Source organism: Hippoglossus hippoglossus, chromosome 4 (assembly GCF_009819705.1).
Source record: "Hippoglossus hippoglossus isolate fHipHip1 chromosome 4, fHipHip1.pri, whole genome shotgun sequence".
Classification (NCBI taxonomy): domain Eukaryota; kingdom Metazoa; phylum Chordata; class Actinopteri; order Pleuronectiformes; family Pleuronectidae; genus Hippoglossus; species Hippoglossus hippoglossus.
The window spans coordinates 24,364,964-24,390,497 of record NC_047154.1 but is presented as its reverse complement, the minus strand read 5'-3'; the positions used below and the strand labels follow the sequence as shown (position 1 = coordinate 24,390,497).

The following is a 25,534-nucleotide window of genomic DNA, read 5'->3' as shown; positions in this document are numbered from 1 at the left end:
ATATATATATATATATATATATAACTAACATATATTGTGTACAAATATGGGACATATACACCTTTACAAACTGACAATAAATAATCAGATGCTACTGTACACAAAAATCATGGCAACAATTATTTTAAAGTAAATCTTCTTTCTTCCTTTTTGACATTTTGAAAACATATAATCACCCACCTGATCTTAATTAACATGAATAACAAAGCAAAATGATTATACATTTTTATTGTCCTCATAATTATATCATTATTATTATTATTTCGGTCAATTGAACGAATTTATTATCTAATTAGACAAAGTAAATGGAAAAAAGAAAGAATTGTAGATTTTGTAAATTCAAACTTATTCACAGGATAAAGGCCAAGTGTTAGTTGTGGTGTGTGAATTGACTTGAACCTAATTCATTGTGTGTCACACGACACAAACTAGTTCTTATAGATTCACACACACAGTTTCTACCAGGTGGCGACTGTGTAGCTAACGTTAGCTCGTAACATGTCAGAGTGAAGAGGAACAGATCTGAGGATCAGTAAAATGGAAGATGGCCGACATGAGTCTCTCTCTCTCTCTCTCTCTCTGTCCGCACACACTTGTGCAAACATTAACCTTTTAACTGACTTTTATCTTTGCACCTTTTCTATTTATTTTATCAACCAGACTTGTTGCTTTATTGGAAGGTCGTTTATTAAATTGGCCAAAAACATTTCATAAAAATAAAACAATATGCCTCAAAGTCCGGGCTAATTGTACTTTGAGCAATTAGCTCCAAGTATAGAAATGTATATAAAGATGCTTGTGATGCTGCCCTGACCTCCTGTAGTAAATTCTATTTCATTAGACAATACAGATGTTTGGTTAGAAACCAACTTAAAACCCCTGAGAGTGGTTAATAAGAACTTTTAGGAATTTATAGGGAGGGTTTCTGTGGTTTCTGTCACAAATAGATAACAAATGTTGAGAGGAATGAGTTTGTACAACATGTCAGCGACACACGCTGAAAACAAAATGTCCAAACAGCGTCTGTCCAACAGATGAATAACATGAAGACGCATTGAGAAATGAAGGAGAGTCCTGCATTGCTTAACTGTGCTGAACTGTCCAAACTGAGGCAGCAGCTGCAATATTTGTCCCTCTCAGTTTTTTGGCAGATGTTTCCACCGACACAAGGCCAACAACACATTTGTATAAACTGAATCTGAGGAAATGAAGTTTATTTTCAGATTTTCTGACAGAACGATCGTACTTTTGAGCGAGTGTTGCGCTGAAAAGCTGCTTTGCCTATTTTTATTTTTTATTTCATATTTACTTTAGATTGGCTGAGTCAGAGCTGACTTGCTGAAATGCAGCGTATTTTGTTTGCTCAATTGATTCAAGCTAATGATTCACAGGGGAGAGAAAACAAACATTTACGGGAATAATTTGTTTACACTGGATGTTAAACAAGAAAGATTACGACAAATAGAATTACTTTTAGTTAATCAATCATGTTATTTTTTTCCTTTAGTGAATTTCTGACTCATTTAAAACATTCTACAATATAAATCGTATGCTGTATATGTACAGAGCCATATTATTAGGAACATATCCTGGAATGTCATGTGAGGCCTCTGCTGTGTGTGTGTGTGTGTGTGTGTGTGTGTGTGTGTGTGTGTGTGTGTGTGTGTGTGTGTACACTTCCTCTGTTTTCTTTTCCCCCGTGAGCCTGAGTTTATATTTGGAGGCAGGATCAGACTTGTGTAAATCATTGAGCAGCCTCTTTTTGCACAGTTCCTTCTGTGTATTATAGTGTTGCAGTCTCCAGTTTCTTCTTCTGTTTGGCAGTTCAGGGTAATGAGGATAAAATGCACGTAATAACCAGAAGCTGTGTCCTATTTTTCTGGATGCACACGCTGACCTTCGTCAAAAGTCAAGGTAAGACCAAGGATTTCTTGATTATTGATTATTCAAGTAATTCCTTGATTTTATCGATGCTGAACACGGAAATTGTACAACTATGTATTTCTCTCTATGGAACCTCTCCCAGATTGTACACTTCAAGATTTTCTAAATGGGCCCTTGTTTGATTCCAATTTCGACACAACTGGTCTGGAGGCCAGTTACGTCGGCGGGAGACAAATAAGAGTGAGCTGCAATATTGGTTACAGTGGTTTTTTCAAACTGCTCTGTGTCGAGGGTAAATGGCAGTCGAGAGGCACGAAATGTCAACGTAAGTTATAAACTTTTACCAAACTAAGTATTTCAGTTTTATTCTGTTTGATTTACAGTGTTGGGTTTGAATTATAATGTCCAGTTATCGCTGAATTTAGAGTACGTTTCATACATGAAAGGATTTTTTCTCGTTAGTGCAGAGTCGCTGATTTTCTCTCTCATTCGTAATTTTTCAAGCGAGGTCATGCGGTCATCCCGGTGACACCCCGTTTGCCGATTTTCAACTGGCGGTAGGAGATGATTTCGTCTTTGGATCACAAGTTCTATACACCTGCCAAAAGGGGTATGGAAATATTTACAGTCATAAACTCATGTTGTGTTTTTCAGTACTATTTATTATCCATTTTCTACGCCGTAGTTATCAAATGGTCAGTCGGACTAGCCACCGGCGTTGCTTGGCACAAGGCTGGGATGGCGTTGTACCTACGTGTGAAGGTGAGAGCTGAGGAATCTGACTGTTTATTTCTCTGTAGTTCACCGCTTACCTCCATTTCAAAGGTTTTCCACTCATCCGATGTATTTCTCTATCGTGTTTTCCCTTCCAGCCCAACAGTGCCCAGTGATCCACGTGAGCAACAACGTGCAGGTGATCGGGGACCCGGAGGAAGCAAACTTTGGCAACGTTGTTCGATTCAGCTGCAAGTCCAACTCGGAGATCCTGAGTGGGTCACAAGAGATCTCCTGTAATGAAAACGGAGAGTGGAGCGGAGAAGCTCCGACATGTAAAGGTGAGAGAGAAACGCACACATGCATGAGCCACGACTAATCCACCGGTAACCACCTGCTGGCCGCCGTGTGGAAACCGTAACAACCCACAGGAACCAGTGAGAGACCATCCAGTTAGAGTCGGCAGTCACAACACAGCGTGTTGAATTCTTTTCTTTCCGGAGCCGAAACCAAGAATCTCCAGTTTGCTGCAGATGCTGTGACGGTTTTTCTTGGTTGTCAATTTAAGGCTAAAGTGCAAAGAGAGTGAAAAGATAACAGCTATAAACTTAACAGATCACAGAACTGGTTAAGAATGATTGGACTTAGAAATCAATCTCGAAGGAATAGTTTGACATTTGAGTTCAACTTCTTGATAAGAATTAGTTCAGAAGAACAAATCTCACGTCTGCTCTTTAAGTTACAGCGAGTTACAGTTAGCTTAGCTTAGCATAAAGACTGGAAACCGCAACATTTTCTCAAAAACGATTCATGAATCTTGATTTTTAAATCAGTGCGTGTGATTTGGTGCAGATACAAATAAAATTCTGGATATAGTGAATTTAAAAGTGGTTTTATAAGGGGATTGTTGGAGGTATGAGCTCTACGGACCATTCTAGTTTTTATTGTGAGGAAATCACAGCATTTAATAGTTAAATACACAACTTTACACCATGCAAACTCCACACTACTTCTGTTTTCACCTATTTCTATAGGTACTCATTTCAGACTCACTCAGGCCAGAGGTTACCATTGACTCAATCTCTGTGCCCGACGACGTCAACAATATTCGGACCAACAAACAATATTTTGGGGTCCGGAGAATTTCTTTTATCACACAAGTCAAATGTTTCTCTGCCCAAAATACAAACAGTGATACTGTTTCTAGGTGTTTTAGACCCAGGCGACATTTTGGTTAATCTCTATCAACAGCTTTGTGCATATGAATGCAGACACATTTTTAAAAAGCAGATAGCCGATGCATTGTGGTCACAATTTGATTTGGCTTTTCTGTGAGCAAATGTTGTGTGTTATTCTTCAACAGCGATAAATTGTCCGGTACCTGTGATTGAAAATGGCAGAGTGCGTGGAGACATCCAAGAGTACAAGGAAGATGACTTACTGCATTTCCAGTGCAATCCTGGATTCCAGCCCACTGAAGACAGACCCTCTAAATGCACAAAACTCGGGTTAAGAGCCGAGTGGAGCCCCACTCCTGCATGTGAACGTAAGTATGAAGTCAACGACCCAAATGTGTCATGTCAGCACCCTTACAGGTGAAGACTGGTGCTGTAGGGATGCATGGACGTCATGGTTACAGCAAACTAACCAGAACATGTACTTCATCTCCCAACAAACGCAGCGGTAACATGCAAACTGCAACTGCCGTCACTCCATGGAACCGAGTATGACCCTTCTTACAAAAACGTGTTTTCACCTGGGGACAGAGTCACAGTGACATGTGGACAGAGACACTGGATTTCTGACCAACTGCAGAGATCAGCAGTGGTCTCATGCCAAAATGATGGACAGTGGTCTCTCAGACCCATATGCCAAGGTATGGAACAACGTGGCCTCTCGACTAACTCACCGGAGATAATGATTCTGAGTGTTATATCGATCACCTGAGATGAACCAGTCCCTCTCTTTTTCTAGAGGTTACATGCAGCAATCGACAAGATCCGCTCGTGGATTGGTGGGACAACTACTGGAGACAACAGAAGAAATTGGGGGATGAGGTTGGATATCGGTGCACAACAGGCTACAAGAGAACGGGTGGTGCCACCAGGGCCACGTGCACCAGAGCGGGCTGGACACCAGATCCATTTTGTGAAGGTATCATCAAGTTAAACTTCTGCAAATGTCAATTTAATTATTTTTTACTGAATGTGTTCACGGCTGTTTTCCAGAACAAAGTCAATTAAAAGGAAGAAACGAATGAAAGTATTTTCGTTTGTTATAGTTTGAATATTTGCAACAGTAGATATTTGCCTTGTAAACCCTGCATCTTACTCCACGATCCCAAAGTGCCTGCAACATGAACACAGGAATAACTGTTGGTCATCAAACTCATATCAGCCACTTTAGTCATCAGTAATCCACCAACCAGAGACCCAGGAATCTTATTTCAATTAGAAACTGTATTTAAACTGTAGGATCCAGGGTCTAAGTTCAGTTTCTCAGCTGCACAAAGGAGTGAAGGGAAAGAAATGACTTTTCAATGTTAATCAACATCTACAGAGACTGAAACATGACCAAAATAAAACATAACTTCATTTATGTAATTTCAACATTACAGGCACATTCTTTACATCATAATTAGGAAGTAGCTTCCTTGAAGGAGTGATTTTCATACGACTGACGGTAACACAGCCAACGTGGACAACAATGTACATATCATGGATTTTTCACTCTTACTTTCTCAGCTATCACATGTGACAGACATGATGTCGCGAATGCAGATATTATCGACCCTCAAGACAAATACAAGATCAATGATCGAGCCAATTATGTCTGCAAGGACGGTTACGAGGGAGAGTTTTATCGCACCTGTAGAGAAAATGGTTGGAGCGGATCCTCACAATGTAGAGGTGAGGAAATACACAACACATTTAGTGTTTCTTTTTGTCTGCTTTTCCCTTTGAATACTATTTTCATGTTTTACACACATGCATTTAGTATAATATCCACAAATTAACATCTCGGCAAAATTAATTTCTTGCAGAGAAAAAGTGTAAAAAACAAGACATCAGAGAAGCAGACATTATCCACAATGACAGGGAAAGTTACAGGCACGGTGAAAGAGTCCAGTACGGCTGCAGGAAAGATGTCGAGATAAGTTTCACTATCGTCTGTGACAAAGGTGTTTGGACCGGGATTCAGAGCTGCACAGGTGAGACCATACGACTCGACGGTCACGCAGGAGAGGGCATTTTTTAAATTTCTTTTTTTTTTTAAATGTCATTTAACATCTTCTTATATTTCTAAGAAGCTGTTCTTTTATATGATTCACATTTTAACATGTTTTATTTTTATCTATATTGTATGTGAAGCACTTTGAGCTGCAGCTCTTGTATGAAAAGTGCTAAAAAAGTGTGTTATTATTTTTATTATTATTATTATATATGCTCGAGTTGAGTATCCTCACTCTAATTCAGTGCAAGGTTTGACCTGCTGGTGGCGCTGCAGCAAAACTCACCACAGACACAGGGACTATTCTTCCGAGCTCCTGTCAAATAACAGAGAAAATCTATCTCGTAGTTTCTCAAATAGTTTCATGTGCAACAAAGTGACCAACACTGTCCTCCCTTGAGCCACAAACCACTGGGACCACTGGAACCACTGGAACCACTGGGTGTTGTTTCTTTTGATTGATTCTGTATGTTTTCTCACAGATTGTCCGAAAGCTGAAGTTCCTCATGGATTTGTTGCCGGTCCGTACGGTGACAAACTGTACTACACCTGTGATGAAGGTTATAAGTTTCTCACCAACGGCTGGTGGGCTGAGGCTGAGTGTCATGGTGGCCTGTGGTCTGGACTTGATCTATGCATCGGTAATACACACAATGTCTTGTTATAACCAGCTTAAAGCAAAGTACAAGCAGTTTAGCAGTTTTCATGTACAGCTGGACGGTTTATATTCCTTAACCAGAAGTTGAATTTAACATTTCTAAAGTTTCAGTTCTGACTATCGGAGATAAATGCTGGTTTTTAATTACTTCTATGTCTTTGCTAGGGTTGATTCTGGCAGTTTGAGCCAAGCACCCGCTCAACAAAGTTATAAAATGCAAAAATGAGCAGTCAACCGACCATCAAAACTATTAAAAAGTTGGTGTTTTAGGACAAAATTATGGTAAAATGTTAGTTTGTGGCAACAAAACAACCACAATCCAACATTTTCTGTAGAAAACATTGGAGTTTCTCTCTCGTCAATAAGAATGTCTGATTTTGTCAAGTCTTCAAATTCTTGCAAAACACTCCACAGAGAAGGACCCCCAGGCGAACCGGGATTCAAACCGGTGACTTTGAGACGGTGCACACTACCGCACCCCCATGGGACGCCTAATTCTTACAAGCGCTGATGCAAAATAACTGTGAACATAGACAAATAACTATTATTACTTACTAACAACATACAAACCTGGTTGTTATGGTGTCGCCTCCAGAGAACAACACATGTGGAGAAGTGCCTGTGATCTCTCACGGGGAGGTGGGGTCTCTAAATAGTCATCATGCAGACGGCCAAAGTGTCACGATTACTTGTAAGACGGGATTCACCGGCCAGGTGGAGAGCTTCACCTGTCACGATGGAGAATGGAATTCAGAAGGACTGTCACTCACAACAATCTGTGCACGTGAGTCCACTGCTGTCTTATCAGATGTAAGCACTTGTAGGAGGAACATCATTTGTAACTGTGCATGTTATCTTGTCTCTTTCAGCTGATGCCGAGCTCTGCAGCCCTCCACCGAAGGTTCAAAACGCTGTTGTTGTGGGTTTGTATCAGAAGGAGTTCTTGTCCGGCTCTGAAGTGACGTATCAGTGTCGGGACAATTACCAGATGGAGGGAGACGCCGCGATTAGATGCAACGATGGGAATTGGGAGATGCACAACATCACGTGTGCACGTACGTATCTTTAATCTTTAATTCCACATAAAGCTTCAAATCTGACATTACAACATTTTGGATCTTTATCGCAGGGCCACACAAACATATGTGTCATATTAAACAAGTACTAATACAGTTGCCACAATTCCACTAGTTTGTCCTTTTCTTCTGTCCATCGGGTACGAGAGACAAGGTCACTGCCCACTCGCCCAATCGCTGTCTCTGCAAGAGTGCATTATAAAATGATGCATAAGCTAATGAAACCTTTAGTTTTGGGAACATTTCAAAATGTCTCTATTGTGTTGTACAAAGTTAAAATAGTTTCGGTTCAGACGCAGTCGGGAAAATGTTTTTAAAGTGCGTCATGTCTAAAATGACGCAGGAAAAAAGATGTGACGAGCATTTTCTTCAAATGAAAAAGATCCTTTGTGAAAATATGAAATGTGACATAAATTGATTTAAAACTTGAATCAGTCTGAATCTGACGTCTGAAGAGGAAATAGGACATTTTGACTTAATTTAGACAAAATAAAGCGTTGTAAAACTTACTTAACCTACTTAAAAAATATAACGTGTCTTGTTAATTTCAACCTCAAATTGTTACATAGAAGTGGATGCATGATTTACTCTTTGCTGCGGTGTGATAGTAAACACAGAAATCTTCTTCCACAGCTGTTCCAGAGCAGTGAGCCTGATTTTCTGCGTCGTCCAAAGAAGTGTCAATTTTAGGCTAAAGTGCAAAGAGAGTGAAAAAATAACAGATATAAACTTAAACTTAACAGATCACAGACCTGGTTAAGAATGATTGGACTTAGAAATCAATCTCGAAGGAACCAGGAAGCAGTGAGAGATCATCCAGTTAGAGTGTGTGTGTGATTTGGTGTACAAATAAAAATCTGGATATAGTGAATTTAAAAGTGGTTAAATTAGGGGATTAGGGGAGCGCTTACCTCCATTTCAAAGGTTTTCCACTCATCCGATGTATTTCTCTATCGTGTTTTCCCTTCCAGCCCAACAGTGCCCAGTGATCCACGTGAGCAACAACGTGCAGGTGATCGGGGACCCGGAGGAAGCAAACGTTGGCAACGTTGTTCGATTCAGCTGCAAGTCCAACTCGGAGATCCTGAGTGGATCACAAGAGATCTCCTGTAATGAAAACGGAGAGTGGAGCGGAGAAGCTCCGACATGTAACGGTGAGAGAGAAACGCACACATGCATGAGCCACGACTAATCCACCGGTAACCACCTGCTGGCCGCCGTGTGGCAACCGTAACAACCCACAGGAACCAGTGAGAGACCATCCAGTTAGAGTCGGCAGTCACAACACAGCGTGTTGAATTCTTTTCTTTCCGGAGCCGAAACCAAGAATCTCCAGTTTGCTGCAGATGCTGTGATGGTTTTTCTTGGTTGTCAATTCAAGGCTAAAGTGCAAAGAGAGTGAAAAGATAACAGCTATAAACTTAACAGATCACAGAACTGGTTAAGAATGATTGGACTTAGAAATCAATCTCGAAGGAATAGTTTGACATTTGAGTTCAACTTCTTGATAAGAATTAGTTCAGAAGAACAAATCTCACGTCTGCTCTTTAAGTTACAGCGAGTTACAGTTAGCTTAGCTTAGCATAAAGACTGGAAACTGCACCTTTTTCTCAAAAACGATTCATGAATCTTGATTTTTAAATCAGTGCGTGTGATTTGGTGCAGATACAAATAAAATTCTGGATATAGTGAATTTAAAAGTGGTTTTATAAGGGGATTGTTGGAGGTATGAGCTCTACGGACCATTCTAGTTTTTATTGTGAGGAAATCACAGCATTTAATAGTTAAATACACAACTTTACACCATGCAAACTCCACACTACTTCTGTTTTCACCTATTTCTATAGGTACTCATTTCAGACTCACTCAGGCCAGAGGTTACCATTGACTCAATCTCTGTGCCCGACGACGTCAACAATATTCGGACCAACAAACAATATTTTGGCGTCCGGAGAATTTCTTTTATCATAAGTCAAATGTTTCTCTGCCCAAAATACAAACAGTGATACTTTTTCTAGGTGTTTTAGACCCAGGCGACATTTTGGTTAATCTCTATCAACAGCTTTGTGCATATGAATGCAGACACATTTTTAAAAAGAAGATAGCCGATGCATTGTGGTCACAATTTGATTTGGCTTTTCTGTGAGCAAATGTTGTGTGTTATTCTTCAACAGGGAAAGGTTGTCCGGTACCTGTGATTGAAAATGGCAGAGTGCCTGGAGACATCCAAGAGTACAAGGAAGATGACATCCTGCCTTTCCAGTGCAATCCAGGATTCCAGCCCACTGAAGACAGACCCTCAAAGTGCACAAAACCCGGGTTAAGAGCCGAGTGGAGCCCCACTCCTGCATGTGAACGTAAGTATGAAGTCAACGACCCAAATGTGTCATGTCAGCACCCTTACAGGTGAAGACTGGTGCTGTAGGGATGCATGGACGTCATGGTTACAGCAAACTAACCAGAACATGTACTTCATCTCCCAGCAAACGCAGCGATAACATGCAAACTGCAACTGCCGTCACTCCATGGAACCGAGTATGACTCTTCTGACAAAAGCGTGTTTTCACCTGGGGACACAGTCACAGTGACATGTGGACAGAGACACTGGATTTCTGACCCCCTGCGAACATCAGCAGTGGTCTCATGCCAAAATGGTGGACAGTGGTCTCTCAGCCCCATATGCCAAGGTATGGAACAACGTGGCCTCTCGACTAACTCACCGGAGATAATGATTCTGAGTGTTATATCGATCACCTGAGATGAACCAGTCCCTCTCTTTTTCTAGAGGTTACATGCAGCAATCGACAAGATCCGCTCGTGGATAGGTGGTACGACAACAACTGGAGACAACAGAAGAAATTGGGGGATGAGGTTGGATATCGGTGCAAAAGAGGCTACAAGAGAACGGGTGGTGCCACCAAGGCCACGTGCACCAGAGAGGGCTGGACACCAGATCCATTTTGTGAAGGTATCATCAAGTTAAACTTCTGCAAATGTCAATTTAAGTAATTTACTGAATGTGTTCATTGAGATTTTGGTGAAGTCAGGATTTATGTGTTTAACTCTAACGGCTGTTTTCCAGAACAAAGTCAATGAAAGGAAGAAACGAATGAAAGTATTTTCGTTTGTTATAGTTTGAATCTTTGCAACAGTAGATATTTGCCTTGTAAACCCTGCATCTTACTCCACGATCCCAAAGTGCCTGCAACATGAACACAGGAATAACTGTTGGTCATCAAACTCATATCAGCCACTTTATTCATCAGTAATCTACCAACCAGAGACCCAGGAATCTTATTTCAATTAGAAACTGTATTTAAACTGTAGGATCCAGGATGTCTAAAATGACCCAGGAAAAATGGTGTGATGAGCATTTTCTTTAAAGAGGAGATATGACAGTTTGACTTAATCTAGACAAAATAAAGCGTTGTAAAACTTGTCAAAAATATAACATAGAAATCTTCTTCCACAGCTGTTCCAGACCAGTGATCCTGATTTTCAACGTCGTTCAAAGAAGTGAAAAGAATAATTCATTAAAATCTGTTGTTTGATCAGATTAAGGAGAAAGAAAACCACGTTTTGTTTTTCATACCAACGTCATGAGATCCTGCTACATGCAACCGCTGGAGTGTCCATGTGTCCCACTGGGAATGTGCCATAATGTGATCTGATGTCGTGAAGCTTGTGTTGAATAAAAGAGGTGAATTTTAAGAATTAAGGATTTGTTTGGTGGTTTAATTATTTCAGTATGGAAAGTGTGTGTGTGTGTGTGTGTGTGTGTGTGTGTGTGTGTGTGTGTGTGTGTGTGTGTGTGTGTGTGTGTGTGTGTGTGTGTGTGTGTGTGTGTGTGTGTGTGTGTGTATGAAGTATGAATAAAAACAAAGTGATGAAATGATCAAATCAAAATCTTTGCAAGAATTCTTTTTGTATAAAAGATACAAAATAATGATAATGAGAGAGAATCAGATGGAATTCATCGCGAGATGAAAATGGACTTAAAATGAATGATTAACAATTAGGAAGTTAAATTATTGACAGTGGGAGGAAGTGGGACTGAGAGTGTGTGTCTGTCAACAGGGTTTTTTTAACAGGTTTCATCTCGGCAGAAAATAATAATCTTGCAAATTTCAAAAACAGGAAAAAGGAAAATCACAAAAGTAAATTACAGAACACGCACAACACAAATTTTCCAGAGGATTTTATTTTATTTGTTTTGCTTCTACACAAACTGTGGTAATAAAAACTAAAGGGGGGGAGAACACATGCAATAACTGACTGTAGGGATTTTACGGTTCATTCTAGGTGAAGGATACAACAACAACAAAAAACTGAATAATAATAAAAGTTAAATTAGAAGATAAAACTGAATAATTAAGGGGAGACAACAAAAAAACAATTAAAAGCGATTAAACAGCGTTAGAGCACAAATATCAGAATACAAATGTTACAGAGGAGAAAACTGTTTAAATAAAACATGTTAAAAGTTGAATCCAGTCGGTAACTTTCAAAGCTAGATCAACATTAAACAGTGAATTCAGACCCGAGCTCCTCGTGTTGCCAGCTCAAGTTAAATGCACTTGGGTGAAGGTCATGAAAATAATAAAATCAATTCATTCTAACATCTAACATTCATCAGAGGCCAATGAAGAGAAGCTGAAACTGCAGTCACATGTTCTCTGAATGTGTGAATGTAGGTCGACACAAAGTCCTGGATTAACGAAGATTAAACAACACTCACGTGGTTTCCAGAAAATCTCATTTATATTTGATTTATTAATCAATCAAGTGTAAATAAACAGTTCACTGGCTGATAACAATGGACTTTGCACCGTGGAATCAATGCTATTGCCACATTGAGTGCAACGTGTTTTTAGACACAATCCTATCAGACATTAAACTTTAAAGTCTTTATTGAATGGGATTGTTTAACGTGACGTTTATCAAAACCCCCGTGGAACAAAAAGCGACAAATTTAATTTGATTAATCATGAATATTTCACAACTTAACTCTGATTACGCGTCATGTTGTGCTCATGCTGCCTCGCTCCCTCTGGGCAGTCCCATGCCGTGACCCCCTGTGCTCCCTCAGGAGACACACACACGAATTCAGCTCAGAAAACAGCTGGACTCGGCACAGCCGCACCACTGAAATGCGACTGTCTCTAATTCTTGTGCTGCTCCAGTTGTGGGGCAACGTGGAGGTTTCTCTGTCACAGAATGGTAAGTCGGACTTTTTCTAAATACTGAGGTGTCGTGGTTTGAATTTGTATTCGCACGAGGAGCCGAGAAGCAATGAGAGAATTCATAATTTTTATTAAAAATTGCCCATTTGTTTTCCACTCACATATCACTTCTTCTGTACGCGTGTTTAGAAAAGACTTTGAATACTGGGATCTGTACACGTTTCTTCCTCACCCGTGTTGTCATGTCCTTGTCTGTCAGCATGTCCCGAGCCCCCAGTCGTTCCTCACGCCAGCGCCACAGACGAGACCAAAAGAGCCGAGTACCTACAAGGACACGTGATCCATTTCACATGTGAAACTGGTTATATATCAGGTCCAACCATCAGATATATGTGCTCGAGCGACGGCTGGATAGACATTCACCAGGGACCATGCTACTGTGAGTTCACTCAATTTCTCTCCTTCTGCATTTCGTTGCAACACACGAGATCCATCGATTTCTGATCGGAGGGAAACATGAAAGAGATTCAAAGAGACGTTTGTCGGATCTGAAATACATTTGTCTCATTTAACGAAAACAAATGTGACGTAAGATTCTGATTATTGTTCTTCTCCAACAACACAACAGACCAGGAACACGGCTGCTGCACAAAATAAATGTTTTTATCACGACGAGTCGGAACAAAATCACGTCACTGTCACTTGACCCCAAAAAAAGAAAAAAATATTTTAGGAACCAGTTGGTTAATAAATAATGTTTTAATCCGCTGACTGGGGTTTAGGAGGTAGAGAGGGCCGTCCACCAAACAGAGGGTCGGTGGTTTGATCCCCAGCTCTTCCACCAAATGGCTCCTGACAACCGTCTGGAGCATTGTTGCAGATGATGTTTGAGTTTCTTTATTGTGCACTTGCAGGATTAAGTTTCAAGCACTTTAGTTAGTATTTCATGTGTAAAATGAACAAGTTGCTGTCTCCTTGCCAAAGAGTTATTTGGTTCCTGCCCTTGTTTGACGTAGGTCATGAGTGTGACAGGGTGGAGAGAGTTGTGTACTCTCTGTGCTTTGTGTGAATGTGTGCGTGAATATGACTTATTCTGTGTAAACTGGTCGATACAGTTCTTCATTTTTCTTTTTTCCAGTGAAGCCATGTCAACTTCCTGACGACACTCCCAACGGCTACTATCAGATTACCCACGGCGACGAATTTGTTTTCGGAGCAACCATCAAATACTTCTGCAATGAAGGGTGGGCGGACGTGGAATGATGTCGACACGGCTCAGTCCTTTTTATATTTGTCTGATGGATGAGGTTGTTTTCCTTTTTCCCCTGAAAGCAGAAAGCGTCTCCTCTGTGTGTGTTGCAGGTATCAAATGGTGAGCAAGGTGGACACGCGCACCTGTTATCTGGACAAATGGACCAATCATGTGCCAGTATGTGATCGTAAGTCCAACGTTTGTCGTCGTGCAGGAGAAATATTTGTTGGAAAATGTAAACATGCAACAGCAGACTTTTTACTTATGGTTCTTGTTCTGGAACGACTGCTTTAAAAATGGAAAACTTAACATTACGTAGACGATAAGTATGAAAACATCCAATCATCACGACGTGCTACAAAACCTTGGAGACGTGGGTTTGAATCCTGCCGTTGACTTTCTTTGATTTCCCTCAGGATCAGTTAAGTATCTGTCTATTGGTGTGTGGAAGCTTAAGTTTGACTAAATCTGTATCATACATTTTGTTCAGCACCTATTTTGTTGTGTTTTGGTCCCAACTCCAACTGCTTTGACCTTTCTGTGATTCGTGCACATGCGCCAGCCGGGGCTTATGGGTATTGTAGTGTTTTGACCTGTCCACCATGCGCAGCATTTACATTTCAATAAAACTAAGCTGGAAAAATAATGTTGAAACCACAGACTGAAAATAAAGATAAACAACGTGACAGCTCCCAAAAGAGAAGCCAAAGCATCTCCATCGCCCCCTGGTGTCTGGCTGCAGTATTGGTCAAGAGTCCTCTATGTTAGTGGATGGGACATGGGCCAAAAGCTGGTTTCTGTCATCTTAGATGTTCTTATCCCAGTGATTCAGTAATTTGGGATTGAATTAGTTATTTGATGGAACAGGCTTCATTTCTAGACAGTGGAGACACGTCCTCCATCTTTATTAACAGCCTATGGTTAAAACTGGACGTCATTGAAATAAATGATAGGTTTGTAGTAGTTTGTAAGCTCATGTTTCCACAGTAACGTTGAGGATTTGATTAAAAGGGAAGGTGGAACCTCTTTGCAGCTCGGCTCCGTTAAAATTCAGATTCTCCCATTCTTAAATCTCTGATTCTTATTGATAAAAGCAGCTCTTTTCATTTCTCCATCCCGTTGTTGCCTCCCTGAGCGTTTCCTCTCCTCTGGGACCTGACTGACTGTTTGTGTTTACTCAGCTCTGAGCTGTGAGCCCCCTGCGGATGGAGAGATCACAGTCATAGGTTTACCAGAGAACGACGGTCCCATACTTCCTGACCGCTTCCTCAAAATTAGCTGCAACAGTGGGAAATATCTGAACGGCAGCGCGATGCTGATATGTGGGAAAGACGGACAGTGGAATCATCCGGTCCCCACTTGTGAAGGTTAAACTTCTTTTAAACTAACCCTAAAAAATTCATTATACTGTACAAAATATTTATGATTTATGATTTATGAAGCTTGGAGAAATTTCAACTTTGTAAAATCTCTTTCACTCTTTTCAGACATCACTTGTGAAGTCGGAGAGATGCATCCTAGTCTCAGGGCATATGGATTATCACCAGGAAATAAAACACTGAAGATTGGACATAAGTTAAAATTTCACTGTGACGATGAGTACATTCTGGAAGGTTCTGGACAAATCGAGTGTTTAGAGACTGGGCAGTGGAGCGCCCCCTTTCCAACTTGCTCTGGTACGTCCTCTCTCACTGGAGGATCATTAATAAACATCTAGATTTAAACTTTACTGAATAGTTCCATAATATTTCTATACAGAGGTAACATTTCAATGATTTTCAACACATGGGCTCATGACACCCAAAACCTCAAGTCCAATCTCCGAGTGTTAATGCTGCATTTTAACCAACTGATAACACTTTAATTCCTTTCTCCAAATCAGACACATGTAAATTCACAGGAGCCCCAGTGAACGTGAACGTCCACATTCCAGGCAATCTACTAACACCAGGACAAAAGTTGATGTTTTCTTGCCGCCTGCGTGGTCACACTCTTCGGGGCAAATCAGAAGTTGAATGTTTGGCAAATGGACGGTGGAGTGATCACTTTCCAACATGTGGAGGTGAGGATCTCTGTCAGGATCCAGTGGTTTGTTACGTCAAAGTTAACCCAGATGTTTATTTGTGAGACAGATCTCAAACGTGATCTTAATCATTACTTCCACTAAGGAGATCATGTTTTCGTGTTGTTTCCCTGTTGAGTTAGTTTGCAGGATTACGCAAAAACTACTGAACAGATTTTGTGCGTAACTTGGTGGAAGGAAAATTTTGGTGTGGATCAGAACAGTTGGGCTGATCCAGGAATTTTCTACTTTCTCTGCAGCATCTCCCACAGAATTCATTCAATCGAGGGCAGTAGCTGCCAGTAGTTGCTTTTATTGCCTCAAAGACAGTTGTAAAATGTCTTAATATTAAAAGTGTAACAACCAACACGTTCTCTCTGTCATGTGCCACACTCCCTCAGCTCCTCTGGATTGTGAGCAACCACCGCCTCTTGCAAATGGAGACACCAAGAACTCTATGAAGTTCAGCTACAGACACAATGAAAGGGTTGAATACATCTGTCAGAATTACTACATCATGCAGGGAGGACCCTTCAAAACGTGCAACAACGGTGAATGGACCGGAGAGATAATATGCCTCAGTAAGTCACAACCACATCTTTTACAGGTAGCACTAGTTTTAATTTCCAGTGTTTGGATGACTGCTGCATAGCAAATCTACGGGAGAGGCAGTGAACTCAAAACACAGACAAACTGAAGTTAAGTCATAATATTACAAAAAATAAAAACGTCATATTTTTGTTCCAGGAATGAAAATGTAAAGTAATGAGAATAAAGTCATAATAAAAAAGAAAAAGTCATAATATTATGCTTGGAATGAAGGATATATAATCTGATATATAATTTACGCTCTATATGTTGAGTATTGTGATAGAAAATGTTGCTGATTACATGAGGGTCAGTGGATTTGAGTTTCCCACTCTAATTTATTTTCTTGAAGTGAGTCCAGCAGTGGTTATATATATATATATATATATATATATATGTGTTTGGAGTCTGATGTGTTTGATCTGTTTCAGGACCCTGCACTGTGGATGAAGAAGCTATGAGGGGACGTAACATTAGGTTCAGATACGGCCGAAAGGATAAACTGTATTCAACCCACGGTGATGAGATCGAGTTCAGCTGCACCACAGGAAGAACTGTCGGCTCCTGGGGGATGCGTCATATGTGCCTCGACGGCGTGCTGCACCTGCCCTTGTGCCAATAAAGGATTTCCAGTCCAATGGATGTGATAAACACTGAGGGGTCGTGAATCGGTCCGGTCATAACTACTGGAACTGATGTACGTCATCGTGCTGTGTGTCATTTTAATAAAAACTGTTCTGCCTCAAAATGACAAGAAAGTGTGTTGTAGTATTCCACTTTGACTTTTTATTGCGCTGAGAGGAAGAAAACAAACAATTAACTGCACATTTAACTGTTATCATCTGTTTCTCTGATCCTCGGTTTATTTTGAAAGTTAAAAACAAGGAAGGAGGGATAACAGTACGGAGGGATCATTGGAAATGGACCAGCGCACAGAAATGGACTTTGGCTGGAAAAGTCTGACACCGTCCTTTATTAGGCCACAGCAGAAAAACCCACTGGGGTAGAAATCGATAGACAAACTGTGGACAGCAAAATACAAACAGGAACGTCCAGTTGTCAAAGAGTATTTATTGGAAACAGACACACAAAGTCCAACCAGACATTTCTCAATGTGAGATTCCCTGAGAAATGAAGACTTTTGGTGTAGATTTGGTTTAAAAGGGGAGAAGGTGACAGCTTAGGTTTTTGCTTCATACTGGAAAAAATACATTAATTACTGTATGTCACGTCCCAGAGAGCAGGTTTTATTTTTGCAAATTAATAAAAAATAATGTGAGTATATATATATATATATATATTAGATCAAACATGTTGGCATTTGTGTGATATAAAGAGTTCAGGATTGTTGCTAAACTGAATTTCTGTCAATAAAGAAATCTTAATAGATTTTGTCAAGGTCACTTATTGACTTGAGATTAATGATCTTCTTCTTTGGTTCATGAGGAAAAATGTTGGATCTTAAAATGTCCATGTTTGAAAACAGAAATAATAACACAAACACACAACAACACAGCAAAATGATTAAAGACACACAACAGACAGAAACTTACAGGAATCAATGGCTCTGACTGCGTAGTCCCACACAAACTGATATTACCCATGATCCTCTGCTTCCTGATCCCGAGGAGCTACTGCTGTAACAAATCCACCAAACTCTGTTCAGAACTCTGCGTATTTTAATGGCTTCTTTGAAACATTCTCCATGTTCACACTCACTCAAACATCAAACTCACAAAATATTGCTTTACCTCAGATGTTTACGTCTATAAACTCACTTTATTTTTAAATAAATATTCGGCGCCATCTGTCTTGACGTCTGCTCCGTGCATTCGCCGCCGGTCTCTCTGCCCCAACGATTGACTCCATCAACCAGATTCAAGAAACATTAGCTTCTTCTAACTGGGAATTATTTCTTCATCAGTGTCGAAAATTATATTCAGCTGCATATGGAAATACAACGGTAAAGACTAAACTGTAGTGGTTTAACTTGCTTAGTCAAAGAAAATGTTTGCTACATTATTGAACTACATGCTTTGACTCTACAGTTTATTCTCATTATATCTATTCTGTTTTGTCTCTGTGGAGCAACGTCTATGCAGAACCTCAAGGGGTCACTGCTGAGCAACTCCTCCACAGCTGTGTCCTTCAGTTGACTAGTCAGGGGTACTTGCTTTAGTTAGTTGTCCAAACAGCGTCTGTCCAACAGATGAATAACATGAAGACGCATTGAGAAATGAAGGAGAGTCCTGCATTGCTTAACTGTGCTGAACTGTCCAAACTGAGGCAGCAGCTGCAATATTTGTCCCTCTCAGTTTTTTGGCAGATGTTTCCACCGACACAAGGCCAACAACACATTTGTATAAACTGAATCTGAGGAAATGAAGTTTATTTTCTGATTTTCTGACAGAACGATCGTACTTTTGATCGAGTGTTGCGCTGAAAAGCTGCTTTGCCTATTTTTATTTTTTATTTCATATTTACTTTAGATTGGCTGAGTCAGAGCTGACTTGCTGAAATGCAGCGTATTTTGTTTACTCAATTGATTCAAGCTAATGATTCACAGGGGAGAGAAAACAAACTTTTACAGGAATAATTTTTTTACACTGGATGTTAAACAAGAAAGATTACGACAAATAGAATTACTTTTAGTTAATCAATCATGTTATTTTTTTCCTTTAGTGAATTTCTGACTCATTTATCACATTCTGCAATATAAATCGTATGCTGTATATGTACAGAGCCATATTATTAGGAACATATCCTGGACTTCCAAGCTTTTGTTAAGCTGTATGCGTCATGTGAGGCCGCCGCTGCTGTGTGTGTGTGTGTGTGTGTGTGTGTGTGTGTGTGTGTGTGTGTGTGTGTGTGTGTGTGTGTGTGTGTGTGTGTGTGTGTGTGTGTGTGTGTGGTCACTTCCTCTATTTTCTTTTCCCCCGTGAGTCTGAGTTTATATTTGGAGGCAGGATCAGACTTGTGTAAATCATTGAGCAGCCTCTTTTTGCACAGTTCCTTCTGTGTATTATAGTGTTGCAGTCTCCAGTTTCTTCTTCTGTTTGGCAGTTCAGGGTAATGAGGATAAAATGCACGTAATAACCAGAAGCTGTGTCCTATTTTTCTGGATGCACACGCTGACCTTCGTCAAAAGTCAAGGTAAGACCAAGGATTTCTTGATTATTGATTATTCAAGTAATTCCTTGATTTTATCGATGCTGAACACGGAAATTGTACAACTATGTATTTCTCTCTATAGAACCTCTCCCAGATTGTACACTTCAAGATTTTCTAAATGGGCCCTTGTTTGATTCCAATTTCGACACAACTGGTCTGGAGGCCAGTTACGTCGCCGGGAGACAAATAAGAGTGAGCTGCAGTACTGGTTACAGTGGTTTTTTCCTACTGTTCTGTATCGAGGGTAAATGGCAGTCGAGAGGCACGAAATGTCAACGTAAGTTATAAACTTTTACCAAACTAAGTATTTCAGTTTATTCTGTTTGATTTACAGTGTTGGGTTTGAATTATAATGTCCAGTTATCGCTGAATTTAGAGTACGTTTCATACATGAAAGGAATTTTTCTCGTTAGTGAGATCATCCAGTTAGAGTCGGCAGTCACAACACAGCGTGTTGAATTCTTTTCTTTCCGGAGCCGAAACCAAGAATCTCCAGTTTGCTGCAGATGCTGTGACGGTTTTTCTTGGTTGTCAATTTAAGGCTAAAGTGCAAAGAGAGTGAAAAGATAACAGCTATAAACTTAACAGATCACAGAACTGGTTAAGAATGATTGGACTTAGAAATCAATCTCGAAGGAATAGTTTGACATTTGAGTTCAACTTCTTGATAAGAATTAGTTCAGAAGAACAAATCTCACGTCTGCTCTTTAAGTTACAGCGAGTTACAGTTAGCTTAGCTTAGCATAAAGACTGGAAACCGCAACATTTTCACGAATCTTGATTTTTTTTTTTTTAATCAATGTGTGTGATTTGGTGCAGATACAAATAAGACCAAGGATTTCTTGATTATTGATTATTCAAGTAATTCCTTGATTTTATCGATGCTGAATACGGAAATTGTACAACTATGTATTTCTCTCTATAGAACCTCTCCCAGATTGTACACTTAGAGATTTTCTAAATGGGCCCTTGTTTGATTCCAATTTCGACACAACTGGTCTGGAGGCCAGTTACGTCGCCGGGAAACAAATAAGAGTGAGCTGCAGTACTGGTTACAGTGGTTTTTTCCAACTGCTCTGTGTCGAGGGTAAATGGCAGTCGAGAGGCACGAAATGTCAACGTAAGTTATAAACTTTTACCAAACTAAGTATTTCAGTTCATTCTGTTTGATTTACAGTGTTGGGTTTGAATTATAATGTCCAGTTATCGCTGAATTTAGAGTACGTTTCATACATGAAAGGAATTTTTCTCGTTAGTGCAGAGTCGCTGATTTTCTCTCTCATTCGTATTTTTTCAAGCGAGATCATGTGGTCATGTGATCTTACTGTTTATTTTTCTGTGTAGCCCCTTTGGAAATATTTCTCTGTAGTGCACCGCTTACCTCCATTTCAAAGGTTTTCCACTCATCCGATGTATTTCTCTATCGTGTTTTCCCTTCCAGCCCAACAGTGCCCAGTGATCCACGTGAGCAACAACGTGCAGGTGATCGGGGACCCGGAGGAAGCAAACTTTGGTTGTTCGATTTAGCTGCAAGTCCAACTCGGAGATCCTGAGTGGGTCACAAGAGATCTCCTGTAATGAAAACGGAGAGTGGAGCGGAGAAGCTCCGACATGTAACGGTGAGAGAGAAACGCACACATGCATGAGCCACGACTAATCCACCGGTAACCACCTGCTGGCCGCCGTGTGGAAACCGTAACAACCCACAGGAACCAGTGAGAGATCATCCAGTTAGAGTCGGCAGTCACACCACAGCGTGTTGAATTATTTTCTTTCCGGAGCCGAAACCAAGAATCTCCAGTTTGCTGCAGATGCTGTGATGGTTTTTCTTGGTTGTCAATTTAAGGCTAAAGTGCAAAGAGAGTGAAAAGATAACAGCTATAAACTTAACAGATCACAGAACTGGTTAAGAATGATTGGACTTAGAAATCAATCTCGAAGGAATAGTTTGACATTTGAGTTCAACTTCTTGATAAGAATTAGTTCAGAAGAACAAATCTCACGTCTGCTCTTTAAGTTACAGCGAGTTACAGTTAGCTTAGCTTAGTATAAAGACTGGAAACTGCACCATTTTCTCAAAAACGATTCATGAATCTTGATTTTTAAATCAGTGCGTGTGATTTGGTGCAGATACAAATAAAATTCTGGATATAGTGAATTTAAAAGTGGTTTTATAAGGGGATTGTTGGAGGTATGAGCTCTACGGACCATTCTAGTTTTTATTGTGAGGAAATCACAGCATTTAATAGTTAAATACACAACTTTACACCATGCAAACTCTACACTACTTCTGTTTTCACCTATTTCTATAGGTACTCATTTCAGACTCACTCAGGCCAGAGGTTACCATTGACTCAATCTCTGTGCCCGACGACGTCAACAATATTCGGACCAACAAACAATATTTTGGCGTCCGGAGAATTTCTTTTATCACACAAGTCAAATGTTTCTCTGCCCAAAATACAAACAGTGATACTTTTTCTAGGTGTTTTAGACCCAGGCGACATTTTGGTTAATCTCTATCAACAGCTTTGTGCATATGAATGCAGACACATTTTTAAAAAGCAGATAGCCGATGCATTGTGGTCACAATTTGATTTGGCTTTTCTGTGAGCAAATGTTGTGTGTTATTCTTCAACAGGGAAAGGTTGTCTGGTACCTGTGATTGAAAATGGCAGAGTGCCTGGAGACATCCAAGAGTACAAGGAAGATGACATCCTGCCTTTCCAGTGCAATCCAGGATTCCAGCCCACTGAAGACAGACCCTCAATGTGCACAAAACTCGGGTTAAGAGCCGAGTGGAGCCCCACTCCTGCATGTGAACGTAAGTATGAAGTCAATGACCCAAATGTGTCATGTCAGCACCCTTACAGGTGAAGACTGGTGCTGTAGGGATGCATGGACGTCATGGTTACAGCAAACTAACCAGAACATGTACTTCATCTCCCAGCAAACGCAGCGATAACATGCAAACTGCAACTGCCGTCACTCCATGGAACCGAGTATGACTCTTCTGACAAAAGCGTGTTTTCACCTGGGGACACAGTCACAGTGACATGTGGACAGAGACACTGGATTTCTGACCCCCTGCGAACATCAGAAGTGGTCTCATGCCAAAATGGTGGACAGTGGTCTCTCAGCCCCATATGCCAAGGTATGGAACAATGTGGCCTCTCGACTAACTCACCGGAGATAATGATTCTGAGTGTCATATCGATCACCTGAGATGAACCAGTCCCTCTCTTTTTCTAGAGGTTACATGCAGCAATCGACAAGATCCGCTCGTGGATAGGTGGTACGACAACTACTGGAGACAACAGAAGAAATTGGGGGATGAGGTTGGATATCGGTGCAAAAGAGGCTACACGAGAACGGGTGGTGCCACCAAGGCCACGTGCACCAGAGAGGGCTGGACACCAGATCCATTGTGTGAAGGTATCATCAAGTTAAACTTCTGCAAATGTCAATTTAAGTAATTTACTGAATGTGTTCATTGAGATTTTGGTGAAGTCAGGATTTATGTGTTTAACTCTAACGGCTGTTTTCCAGAACAAAGTCAATGAAAGGAAGAAACGAATGAAAGTATTTTCGTTTGTTATAGTTTGAATCTTTGCAACAGTAGATATTTGCCTTGTAAACCCTGCATCTTACTCCACGATCCCAAAGTGCCTGCAACATGAACACAGGAATAACTGTTGGTCATCAAACTCATATCAGCCACTTTATTCATCAGTAATCTACCAACCAGAGACCCAGGAATCTTATTTCAATTAGAAACTGTATTTAAACTGTAGGATCCAGGGTCTAAGTTCAGTTTCTCAGCTGCACAAAGGAGTGAAGGGAAAGAAATTACTTTTCAATGTTAATCAACATCTACAGAGACTGAAACATGACCAAAATAAAACATAACTTCATTTGAGGGAATTTTCTACTTTCTCTGCAGCATCTCCCACAGAATTCATTCAATCGAGGGCAGTAGCTGCCAGTAGTTGCTTTTATGGCCGCAAAGACAGTTTTAAAATGTTTTCATTTTAAAAGTGTAACAACCAAACGCGTTCTCTCTGTCATGTGCCACACTCTCTCAGCTCCTCTGGATTGTGAGCAACCACCGCCTCTTGAAAACGGAGACACCAAGAACTCTTTGAAGTCCAGCTACAGACACAATGAAAGGGTTGAATACATCTGTCAGAATTACTACACCATGCAGGGAGGACCCTTCAAAACGTGCAACAACGGTGAATGGACCGGAGAGATAATATGTCTCAGTAAGTCACAACCACATTTTTTACAGGTAGCACTAGTTTTAATTTCCAGTGTGTTGGGACCTGGTATTTGTGAACTACAGTTCGGCCTACATGTGTAGTCAAACCCTGACCACATGTTCTTTGTTCTGGAGACAAACCAGAGCCTCCAGAGCTCTGTCTCCCAGGATGCTTCAACGTCACACAGAGGTGTGAAAACTGACCCTCGACACAAGTTTCTACCACTATTGGTCACTCTGGGCCCCATGACCCATGAGGTCACCAGGCCAATATAAGCCCAGTCCCCCGTCTCTTCTCTCTCTTCTTCCTCTTTCGACTCAACTCCTTCTACTCAACTCTCCGAGAGGAGCTCACCTCTCTTTCTGCTCAACTTCAGTGGAGGAGAGGTGCAGCTTTCCACTCACCCAGTGAGGGAAACTTCCTCACCACAAGCTCTACCAACCTTCAAGCAGGCCTGCCTGGAGCAGACTGCTAAAAGCTTCCAAAAGGCAGCGACGTGAGAGCCTGCCTAAGAACTTCAGCACAAGAGCTGCATTGCACAGCAGAACCAAATATATATATATATATAATAATATAATTTTACAAAAATAAAAATTTAATTTAATCAGAATAAAGTAACAATATTACAGGAATAAAGATGCAATTCATAAAGAAACAGGTCATAATATTATGCTTGGAATGAAGGATATATAATCTGATATATAATTTACGCTCTATATGTTGAGTATTATGATAGAAAATGTTGCTGATTACATGAGGGTCAGTGGATTTGAGTTTCCCACTCTAATTTATTTTCTTGAACTGAGTCCAGCAGTGGTTATATATATATATTGTGTATATATATATATATATGTATTTGGAGTCTGATGTGTTTGATCTGTTTCAGGACCCTGCACTGTGGACGAAGAAGCTATGAGGGGACGTAACATTAGGTTCAGATACGGCCGAAAGGATAAACTGTATTTAGCCCACGGTGAAGAGATCGAGTTCAGCTGCACCAGAGGAAGACCTGTCGGCTCCCTGGGGATGCGTCCTATGTGCGTGGACGGCGTGGTGCACCTGCCCTCGTGCCAATAAAGGCTTTGTAGTCCAATGGATGTGATAAACACTGAGGGGTCGTGAATCGGTCCGGTCATAACTACTGGAACTGATGTATGTCATCGTGCTGTGTGTCATTTTAATAAAAACTGTTTTGCCTCAAAATGACAAAGTGTGTTGTAGTATTCCACTTTGACTTTTTATTGCACTGAGAGGAAGAAAACACACAATTAACTGCACATTTAACTGTTATCATCTGTTTCTCTGATCCTCGGTTTATTTTGAAAGTTAAAAACAAGGAAGGAGGGATAACAGTACGGAGGGATCATTGGAAATGGACCAGCGCACAGAAATGGACTTTGGCTGGAAAAGTCTGACACCGTCCTTTATTAGGCCACAGCAGAAAAACCCACTG

General features: G+C 40.6%; 1 protein-coding gene and 1 long non-coding RNA gene across 2 annotated transcripts; both read left to right on the top strand.

The window, feature by feature from the left end:
* Window positions 1-1,728: 1,728 nt before the first annotated feature.
* cfh (complement factor H) lies at window positions 1,729-25,291 on the top strand. The gene is given in 33 exon segments (XM_034583711.1): window positions 1,729-1,914; window positions 2,027-2,209; window positions 2,389-2,494; window positions 2,570-2,646; window positions 2,757-2,939; window positions 3,962-4,144; window positions 4,280-4,474; window positions 4,573-4,752; window positions 5,343-5,507; window positions 5,642-5,809; window positions 6,312-6,470; window positions 7,083-7,271; window positions 7,357-7,542; window positions 9,738-9,920; window positions 10,056-10,250; window positions 10,349-10,531; window positions 12,586-12,783; window positions 13,006-13,185; window positions 13,885-13,990; window positions 14,109-14,185; window positions 15,180-15,365; window positions 15,486-15,674; window positions 15,881-16,060; window positions 16,462-16,641; window positions 17,080-17,264; window positions 20,741-20,939; window positions 21,246-21,333; window positions 21,335-21,438; window positions 22,461-22,643; window positions 22,779-22,973; window positions 23,072-23,254; window positions 23,905-24,084; window positions 24,968-25,291. Coding segments are annotated over 33 exon segments (5,409 nt in total). The 5' UTR covers window positions 1,729-1,844; the 3' UTR covers window positions 25,159-25,291.
* LOC117759765 lies at window positions 10,395-11,281 on the top strand. The gene is made up of 2 exons (XR_004613552.1): window positions 10,395-10,531; window positions 11,036-11,281. It is a non-coding gene; the product is annotated as an uncharacterized LOC117759765 (long non-coding RNA).
* Window positions 25,292-25,534: the final 243 nt, after the last annotated feature.